At 39.9% G+C, this 11,201-nt stretch overlaps 1 protein-coding gene across 1 annotated transcript in view; it reads left to right on the top strand.

Moving 5' to 3' along the window:
- LOC102367842 (heparan-alpha-glucosaminide N-acetyltransferase-like) overlaps positions 1-11,201 on the top strand; it is a 349,117-nt gene that overhangs the window by 208,626 nt on the left and 129,290 nt on the right. The window contains exon 7 of the mRNA XM_025197703.1: positions 9,903-9,979. Within this exon, the coding sequence (XP_025053488.1) occupies positions 9,903-9,979 (77 nt within the window). The remainder of the gene's footprint in view (positions 1-9,902; positions 9,980-11,201) is intronic.

The raw sequence follows: 11,201 nt of genomic DNA, 5'->3' as shown, positions 1-11,201 counted from the left end.
GCTCTTTTAATTAAAACTCTAATTTATGCATGAATTGTTGCCATGGGTGAACAGTTGGAGTGAAGGGAAGTTTAAGGGAGAAGCAAGTGGCTAAGAGGAGAGAGAAGATTTTTGGGGCTAGTTAGATTTGTTGGCAGGATGAGAGGAAGGGGTGTAAAGGGCTGAGAATGAGGAACAGACTATGATGATGGGCTGAAAGGTGTAGGAGTAGAAGCAGCAGATTATTTTAAAAATTCATTAAGTAGTTTAGTGCATGTGCTGTGAGAGAGGGAGATAAGCAAGGAGGAAACCTTGACGTGACCCTAAGGAACTGCCTGGGCAGTGAAGGCATTGGGGAAGGTCACAAGCAGGCCAGGAAAGGAATCTGAAGGACAAGCCATTTTAGGGTAGAATCAAGCTCTAACAATGAGACCCACAAGAGGAGGATCTTGGCTCTTTCTCTTACTTGTGTCGTGGTGTCTGTGAATGAAGGGTCTGGGAAACTTCAGTCTCAGTTGGGGCTAGAGGGTTTGGGTGCACAAGGCAGAGGGAAGCTTATCATTGCTCATGCAGGAGAGTGAGATGCAAAGCAGGCCCATGCAGATATCCTAACTGTCTGTGCCTTCCTCTAGAGAGCTACCTCTGGAGGAGAATCCTCATTTGATGCCAACTACTCAATCCCAACAATTGTAGTCACTTGTTGCAGTGGAAGAAACTTTAGCAGAGTGAACTAGTGATGAGACCCTTCAAATGCAGGTTTCTTTGGAATCGCATTGTACCAGTAAACGGTAATGAATTGGTGATGCTAGTGATCACTTTGGAAATTGCATTCGGTGCATGTGCTCTCAGATATTTTCAGAATGTCATAAACCATGCTGTTCTTCTATGCTTGTGTTGTATCTTACTATTATTCATTAAACTAGGCCTATCAACCATAGGTTTGGTTTAACTGGATAGATTAGCTACTTATCCAAGGCAGTAATCTGTTTAGTTATTTTGAATTACTAGGTGAATAGAAGAGGCCATTTACCTCAGGAGGTCTAGTTATATCTTCAGAAACAAATCTGGTTCAGTATTTTCTTCTCTCCCTTTACTCTTTCACTGGACTTAGTGAGTAAGCTATATTTTGGCTTCTTCCATGAGTCCTTGAGTAACTTTTTAATATTATCTGTCAAAGTGTCAAGTGCTAGAACCTTGCACAGAGGGTCCCAGTACCTCTCCTCCTGACGCACCCTAACAGCCAGATTAGCTGTGTTTTAGCCCTAATAAAGAGGGAGATTACAAAGAGAAGCTTTAGGAATAATTCAGCTCAAAAGGAAGCTTAAACTGACAGCAGTGGCAACAGGCAGGTTTCCCCTTCCTGTGCCTGCTACTGAGGGAATGGGGCAGGGTGGGGAACCTAGCAGATGCTGCTGCTTTCCCCAGTTAAGCCTGTCTTTCTGCAGCCCCAGCTGGAAGCAGGAGCAGCCAGGACAGTGGTGGTGGCAGGGGGACCTCCCCTTCATATACCTGGAGGCATAACTAGAGAGGAGGAGGAGCATAATGGGAGGGGAGGGGTGGTGCCCCTGAGTATAGTGGGAGGAGCATAATGGGAACAGGTGCTGATAGGAAGGGAATTTTAATTGCTTCAGGAAAAGTTCCTGGGTGCTGCTCCCATGGCATTGTCTGGACTCTGTCATTTGAATCCAGGCACACATTTTTGACTGCAGGTTGGTTCCATTTCCCATCAAATAAATTTGTATAGATTATTTCTGCCAAGCAGCTAGTCTCTGCCTTCATCATTTGGTCTTCCCTTCCTTTCTGGTCATGTGCTTAAGTAGTCATGCATATTGTCATTTTGTCCAGTGCCACACGTATAAATTCAAAGGAGGCAAGAGCTCTTGTAACTATAGGAATGTGGTAGCATTTCAGTCCACTTCCTGAATAAACTGAAGCTGAATTATGGAAGTTACATGGTTCATTACCTTTATCTTCACTATTCTAACAGTAGCCTCTGAAGTTAGCATGACAACATGTACTGACCTCTACCATATGATAGGGACACAACCTTTTGTACTTCTGACTCCCATGTCACTTGAGGTCATCCAGTGAGTAGAGCAGTCTTTTAGCACTGCTTTGATGCATCGTTCATTTATTATCTGTCTCTTTTCAGTTGGTAACTTGGAGAACTTCAGTCATCCATGACGGATGTAGCTTTTTTTTAATTGCATCGCATCCAGGGTTTTTAAGTCCAGGTTCAGATTTTCAAAGCAAGGAGCACATAAATAATGAGCACAATTTCAAAAGCCCAAACTTTTGAAAACCTGCCATCCCCAGCATGAAATGGATGTAGTTTGCTGGGAGATTCTCACTACTAAATTTTTGCAATTATTTAAGAATTTACTGCACATGCATATATTATTTAGAGATGAAAAGGAATAACAAAGGACTCTAGTTTATGGAGTTCAGAACTTTTTTACAGAGGAGAAACTGTAATGCCTGAAAAGTCTGTTTATAGCTGCCCTTCCATATTAATCACTAAGGCAGAGAAGAGAAGGGAAGAACATTCCTTAGTCTGTCACAGCTGTGAAGACTGATTTTTTTTTTTCCCGCCCCCCCCCTACAAGCCAGTGAATTAATTAATGCCATCTATTCTTCTAATTCTGACCAAAGGTTGTCAGATTTCCTTAGCCCATTTATTGATCTGTAATATAACCTTCCATTTCCTGCTGGTGCTATTAAGTGGAATAAAATTCATAATGGTTGCACTCCTGAGCAGCTGTGCACCTTTGCACTATTGTGAGGTCACCAGGGAAAGTTGCTACACACAATACTCAACAAGAACTTCCTTTTATATATTGATATCTTTGGTTGTTTGATTAACCTTTTCAATATGGACGAATGGACAGAGTATTTAATACATCAAGCAGCCTTAAGACAACTCTTTCTATTTTCTAATGCCAAACGTAAATACAATGTTTGAATCCATTAGTGTTAAAATACTTTTTTTATTAGCTGCCTGAGTGCATTTTTTTCAACAACAATAATGAAGGGCATTCAGTAAATGAAAATTAATCAATCTCCTCTGTCTTCTTTTTTCTTTTATTTATCTGATGCCAAAAGAAATACTTCTTAAACTCTAAGGCAACTTAAAACTATGCTGTGGATGGTGCCTCCTTCCTAAACAAAACATGCAAAATTATCAATTTCCGCAACTAACATTATCTCTCTTCTCTGAAAGCTGCTTTTTGTTATGAGCCGTGTGTTCTGTTTATGTAGATATCTGCAGTCAAAGGTTGTATATTATTTCCTTTCTCACTGCTGTGTTGGGGAAGCTGTGGAGACCCCAAATCTGTGTTCAGTCTGTACAGTCTAATGGAAGAGAAACATTTATGTTCCCACAAATTTGGGAATACATAAGGCTGATTCTCTCCTGTGCCAGAGCTTTGCTCCTGCTCCAGAACCATTTAGAGTTGCTGCTAGGGAGTTCTAAATTCCTTAATGAATCCTACGTTAATGCAGGAACTGAGAGCAGAGTTTTATGAAATCTCCTCCTGACCTTAATGTATCCCGGAGAAAATCTAACAGGGCAGAACCACAGGCTCAGTAGTGGCCCAAGTGTGTCAGAGAGGAGTTTCCCTAGGCCAAAAGAATTCTTTTTTGGGCTTGTTGCCCTGTGAGGTCAGGCCAACTCTCAGGATCTCAATATTGCACTGTTAGACAGGAGGGTGTGACACAATTGCACATATACAAACACACAAATCAATTAGGTGCATACACACACATACACACATGCACTACTAGCTCAGGCACATACACATCCAAACCAGCCTAGGCATATGCATACCTACACCAATTCAAGCACATACATACTACACACTAAAAATTAGACAAAAATCAATTGTCAATACCCGCACACTCAGTACATATACACAGATCACTAATTCATATATCATGCACACAATGGTGTGTGTGTGTGTGTGTGTGTGTGTGTGTACTATATCATATAGTATACACACACACTCACTAGTTCACGCACATGCAACCCACCTACACACAGGTAAGTACCTAACTTGGATGGTACGGTACGTATGTGTGTGCTTGGGATACCTGGGAGAAGGTTAAGGTGAGAGAGAGAGAGAGTTAAAGTGTAGGGAGTGAAAGTTGCCAGAACCAGAATTAGAACTGGTGGACTAGAGAGAAGCTGGCTGAGGAACTGAGGCTTGGGGTTACTTAAGATCAAGTGGCCCGAGGGTTACTTGAGGTCACTGGTGCAAGGGAAAGGAGGGTGGGGGGGGGAAGCCTGGTGGCAAGGAGACAGCCAGGAAAGAGAGAAAGAGACAGAAACCTGGGAGCTTGGGGCTGAAAACTGAGGCAGACAGCTGAGATATTGGGAAGGGGCAGGGCAGATAGGTGGTGGCAAGGAGGAGACAGCCAGGAAAGAAACTGAGGCAGAAACCTGGTTGTTCAGGAGAAAAGGAAAAGGCAGTGGGGATAAGACAGTGGCAAAGAAACAGGGGGTTTGGAGGCAGAGAGGAGCTCAGGACAGGTGTTGGAGGTGGTGGTGAGCCAGAAGCAGGAGAGGGAGAAATGAGACAGAAGTTAGAGGGGCAAGGAGTAGAGATTGGAGCAGGGCCAAACCATAGTAAAGCAAAACCCAACTTAGGGGTCCAAATAACAGTTTTATTACACAGACAATACACTACACAGCCCCATGAAGTTATTGACACGCACGCACGCACGCAGCAGGAGAAAGAGACTCAGTGGCAGGGCTGGAGTCCAGGTAGGGAAGAGAAACAGAGTGCAAGTCCTTGGTTGAGGAGAGGGTGGGGTTGATAGCTACCTGTCCAGGCTGGAAAGGGGTCTTTGTCTTGTAGGTGTTGTCCAGAGGGGGGTTGCCGGCAGGGCCTCTGGGTGGATAAGTGATGTGGCATGGTGCTGGTCCAGATAGAGAGGACATCCCAAGGAGTCAGTCTTCACTACCCCTTTTATGGGGTAGACTACCTCTGATCTCCTATGGGGCAGGCCTCTCCAGGCAATGTCATTTCTGTTCCAGAGGGCTCCAGGTGTTCTTACTGAGCATGTGCAGCCTGGCACAATGGTGGGTTGCCTCATCTTTTGTTTCTTGAATGCTGAGGGTGGTTCCAAGGGCTGAGTCATTGGTCCAGGTATTGGTGTTGATGGTTTGGTCATTCACAGGGAGCTATTTTTAGACCTACTGTCATTGTCTCTCAAGCACCCTTATTCATCCCCATTCATTCAGGAACCAAGTTACATAGGAGGGGTAGGTGTGAGTCATGGGTTACACAGCTGGGCCTGGGGACAGGATGGAGACTTGACAAACAAAATGGAAACTTGACATGACTTATGTTAACTTACATATGTAGGCCTAAATTGTATAGTGCCAGTAAAACAGTAATATAGAACAGTAAAAATCAATATAAACATAATAATTATACAACATAAAGAAGGAGAAAAAACAAAACAAAAACAACTTGCTACCAAAATAAAATGCTGAAACTTATCCTACATCTTGGCTCACTTATACTTATCTATAGGGAATAGAGAGGGAGAGACGAAGTCAGAAATGGTTGGGGAAGGGGAGGGAATGCATTTAAAAAGAAAAGAAAAAACGGGGGTTTTGCTACAGGCTTCTGCATTTGAGCTGAGATTCCTCCATACAATGCAAAGGGCCATATTTTTTCTTGAGGATGTGTTAATACTTATTGACAGAATAACAGAAATTAATCACAATTATTTCTTCTTCTATGAATTCTGTTCTGTCAGTAATTTTTTTGGAAGGAATTTGTATATATGTCCATATGGATATGTAGGAGGTAAAATGAGGACACGTCAAGCATATTGAAAGCCAGTTTTGGTCTGTTATCACTTAAAATTTAATTGATATTTATTCAGCATAGATTTGAAGTTTTTTGATAGCACTGAACAATATCACTATCTAAAATGATCTAGACATAAATATGACATTATTTAGGTGCTTAAAATTTGGCTGAACGTATTAATTCTGTACTAGTCAATATAAAATTCAGATTCTACACCAGTATCTTTCAATCAAATTTATAATGTCAATTAGCAATATATACTATCAGACTGCTCTCTCTCCTTGATTCTTCCCATTTACTCAACAGCCAGCAAAACCTATAATCATTCAGATTTAGATACTCACATTCTTTTTCAGAATGATTTTAGTTTGGTCTGTTTTGTACCAGGAAAAAATAATACCTAACTTGTTTTCATGGGCTAAATACAGACAGTCAAAAAGCCAGAGGCTGAATTGATTCAGTCTTTTCAGGTTAGTCTAAGGTATGTAGCTGGAACCCATAAGTGAGTGAACAGAAGTTCACTTTTGATTCCAGAAATGCAGCCACATGACTGCAGTGGCCCAGGCCAGAAATCAGTGGGCACTAGAGTATGCCTCCCTGCTGGGATGGAGCAGGCAGCTTGGGTCAAGGCTAGCCTGCCCGCCCTGCTAAGGGAGGTTAGTTGGGGAAGTACAAAGGATCCTAGGATGTTGGGGGACTGTGACTTAACTTGAATCTGGATGGGATCTGGGACAGAAGTTCAGTATACGAATTTAACTTAAATCAGTAAAGTCTGGTACTACATCCATCCAGGTTCATTTTAAACTGGTTTCAGCCATTTTGAAACTGATTTATGTACACTGAATTTCTGTTGTGTTACAGATTTGAACTGGCTTCCGATTGTGTATACTGGTTTTTGTGTCATTTCTGTCCCTAGCCATGAGGACAGTTAAACCTGTTTCAAAATTATCTCACTCACTTCTCTGAGACTCATGTTTATCCACCAACCAAAACTTTGCAGAATGTCAATTTGAAATATAATTGTTTGTTTTGCTACAATATATTTCTTTTCTGTTACTGCAAAATCATTTGCCTTGGATTTTACTCTGATATCATCAGTAAACTATAATAATGAGAAAAGAATGTGTTTTCAATTTTTTTTGTGGTGATTACAATCAAGTAAGGTATTCTCTAAGTTACAAGGTTGGGATGATGCAGTATCTTTGATGGTCCAGGAAATATGTGAGAGGCAAGGATTTTTTTTGTTGATATCGTTTATTGGACTAACTGTATAATCTCTAAATTGCTTCCTGCATCAGCAGGGTGTAAATGTGCAGCCAGAGAATAGAACTTACTGCCAAGGATGTCTCAGATGATTATCAAGATTCTAGGTCTATCCTGTATTCATAATGTCACACAATTTGAAGAACAAGTTTAGCCAAATCAAAGCCTGTTATTTGTGCATGGTGGACTTTCATGTTTTTCTCCATTAACATGGATTTGATATACCTCAGCTTTAGCAAGGCTTTTGACGTCTCCCACAATGTTCTTTTTAACAAGCCAAGAAAATACAGACTAGATGAAAGTATTGTAACATGGATATATAACTGGTTGGATCATGGTTGGATCATTGCTCAATAACTAGTCATCCATGACTCAATCTCTAGCTGGGAGGAGATATCAAGTGGTGTTCCCCAGGGCGTCTATCCTGGGTCTGATATTGTTTAACATTCTCATTAATGATTTGGACAATGGGATTGAGTGCGGGTTTAGCAATCGTGGTTAACACAAAGTTGAATGGAGTTGCAGATGCTTCAGAGGGCAAGGCGAGGAACCAAAATGACCTGGATAGACTAGATAAATGGTCCACAATCAATCAGATGAAATTCAACAAGGACAAATGCAAAGCCTTGCACTTGGGATGTAATAATTGCAAACACAAAGACAGAATGGGACAGAATTGGCTAGGCTCAAGTAATGCAGAGAAGAACTTGGGTGTTACAGTATACCATAAACTGAATATGAGTCAATGGTGTACTCCTGCAAAAATAGGCCAGCAGCATACTGGTCTGTATTATCAGGAGGGTCGCTTGTAAATCAAGTTGTGTTTCTTCCACTCTATTCAGCACTGGTGAGGCCTCACTTAGTACAGTTTCCTTCAATAAGGATATGGACATATTGGAGAGAGTGCAGTACAAACCAACAAAAATTATTAGGTACCTGGGAAGCAAGACTTATGAGGAAAGGCTGAAAGAGCTAGAGTTTAGTCTGGAGAAGAGAACACTGAGGGAGAATTTGATACTAGTCTTCAGATGCCTGAAGGATGATTATAGAGAGGATGGAGATAGACTATTGTCTTCGTGGCTGTAGAGGACAGGACTAAGAGCAATGGTCTCAGCTTTAGGTTTCAGATTAGGAGAAACTTTTTAACTGTGAGTGTGGTCCAGCATTGGAACAGGCTACCTAGAGAAGTTGTGAAACCTCCATCTTTGGAAATTTTAAAGAGCAGGTTAGGCAGACACTTGGCTGGGATGTTTTAGTCATCGATGATCCTGCCTTGAGCAGGGTGTTTTGACTAGATGATCTCCAGGAGTCTCCTCCAGCTATACTTTCCAGTAATTCTATAATGAGCATGATGGATAACTTAAATGTTTGCTTTACTTGCTCAAGAGCTTAACCAAAATTAAGTAGATACAATTTTTGTATCAATAATATTCTGGTTTCATAGAAGGTGTCAAGCTGTGCTTGCTTCAGTTCAGAGCATACTCATTCTCTTCCATAATTAAGCTATCAGCTGAGCTGTATCATACAGTCCTTCTAGGTGAGTGAAGAGAATGAGTTACTTTTTCAGTTAACTTTTAAGTTGCAATAAAATAATATAAAGTAAAAAAAAATATTTTTGTAACATCTTATGGAAAAGAGTACTAGAAAACACCAGAAATTCCAGAACTATTGTAATCTTGCATCATGGTAATTACTGATTTTTCTTTAATGCTTACCATTGCATCTATAACCGACACATGCTTGGTTGCTTTAATTACTGACAAATAAAAAATTAAATGTTATCATTTTATCCAGAATCATTATTGATTTTTTTTTTTTTTTTTTTTTTTTTTAACCTGCCCCTTCCAAGAATGCTATAGATATTTTGTATCAAGTAATATAAACAACACCCCAGATCTAGCAGTGGTTAGTGTTGAGGTCTTCAGTCGGAGGATCTCTGAGCTTCATTTCTCTTCTGTCACTTTAGGAGTCCCAGAGGAGTCCCTTGATCCCTCCATAAGCCAAAACTTCAATCTTTATATCTCTGGACCCTACTTTCTCTAGAAACATAATGAAATCACCTACCCCTGAAACCTAATACCATTGACCTTTGCTTTTTCAGGAGTATTAATCCTTCATTAAGCAGTCTAGTCTGTGCCTATAAGTCCTAGTTTTTTCTAGACCTGCTCTACAAATACTAGGCAAGCCCCACCACTTCCATATGTCCTAGGCAGTGCTCATATACTTGCATTTCTCCTAGTCTTGTGGTTTGTGCTGTGAATCCAGATCCACCGTACTGTTTCTGCTGTGTAACAAGAAGAGTTGCCACCCCAGGTAAACCTTGCAGAAGAGCCTCCTTGTTGTGGGGCATTAGGGAAGGGCAGGTGGGCGTGGGGGGTTCACCACTGTGATTGGGTGGAAAGCGATTCCAAGGCACAGGTCTCCTGGCACTTCCTTTATACTTCTACCTTGTTAACTGAGAAAGCAAGTGGGTAGGAAAAGGGGATGTAGGATGGAGAGAGAAGCTGCTGTCCCTCAGCTTCAGCACGTTTTCCATGCAGTGAAAGTTAGGGGACAAAATCATCCTTAAGTCTGTCCTGTAATTATATTTATGACCCATGACAGAGTTAAGCCTTATCCTACTGTCTTTTTCCCCACTCCTAGTCTCCATTTGTAGGCTTGAGTGAATTTTGAATGCATTTTTGCCTACATATGTAGACTTGATTTGGCATATCTTGAAGTGTGGAGTTTAGACGTAACTTACACAATAAATGTGTGCCTTTTCTGTTTATGTTTTTGAAACTTGACTTTGTGCTGTTTGTGGATAAAAATATACCTCTTATTTGTTTGCTTTTCTAGATTGTCCCTGACTGTCATGGTCTTTGTTAACTATGGTGGTGGGGGCTATTGGTTCTTTGAACACACTCCATGGAACGGTATGGTATAGCATTCATCTTTCTGCTTCATCCTTCAACACTTTAAGCCAATCAGCAAACTCATAATTGATCTGTAAAAGAAAAAGAATTAATATGGCCTATTGTATTATCTATAAGTATTTAACAATGAACTCTGCTTAAATGTCATAAAAGCCTCTTCAGCAAATCAGCAAAAAAATATTGATCTTAAAATAAGCATGTGAAATCTAATTGTATTTTGTCTTTCCACTTGAGGACCATTACTTTATTTAGCTAGAGTCCATTCTTTCATTTTATAGTTAGTATATAGTCTATGCAGGTCTCCTTTTATGTTTAAGCAGGGTCTGTAACTGTCTGGTTTTGCTGATCCTTTCTTTTCACTAGAGTGTATTGACTTGTGAAAGCTAGAGAGAGGCTTTTAAGATCATGTTACTATCAACCAAATCTCAGTCACATATTGTAACAATGGATTCCTGGTATAGGGCTGTCTGTTAAATGGATATGTAGGTTGCCAAGTACAATAATTACCTCTCTGTACTTTTGTCAGCCAATCAATTGATGTTGATTATAAACTACCATCTTCATAATATACACTTTAATTACATGTATATTTTAATCTTTAAAAACCACACATATCTCTAGGTTAATTCTACTTCTGTCACAGGTAACTTACTTTGGTAAAATGAAACTGTAGCTTAGTCACGTAGTAACTCAAATATTTTTGGTAAAGTTAGAGTGGTAATAGGGGGGAAAAAAGAAGAAAAAAGCCGTTGAGTTTCAATTAATTCTATAGCACAAAAAAGGAAAATATCTTAAATTAAAAACAAAATATTTTGTAACAAAATTACGTGTTTCATTTCAAAGTTTCCTTCTCCAAAAACATATTTTTCCATGAAAAGATTTGTTTTTAAGAAAATAACATTTTGTTATTCTGAAATGTTTCAAACAGCTTTAATTCTGAAAAATTATAATGCTAAGGAGATATTCATATACATTCATAACTTCTGTTCAATGATCCAGTGTTTATAATACAAATGTTTAGGTGAAATAAAAATAACAATAGGCAACAAGTATATATCTTTATGGCCCTTGGCAAGTGTTACACTTAAGACCTGATTAACCAGTTTATCACATCTTAAGTAGTAACACGGGCACATGTTCATTCAATTAACGGCGTGATAAAACAGGGCATAAGCCAAACGTTATTGTGCAAAAAATGTATAATGGCTTTGTGGCTGGTTCC

The sequence above is a fragment of the Alligator sinensis genome, unplaced genomic scaffold (genome assembly GCF_000455745.1).
Source record: "Alligator sinensis unplaced genomic scaffold, ASM45574v1 scaffold188_1, whole genome shotgun sequence".
NCBI classification, from domain to species: Eukaryota; Metazoa; Chordata; order Crocodylia; family Alligatoridae; genus Alligator; species Alligator sinensis.
This window is presented reverse-complemented; position numbering and strand designations above follow the sequence as displayed.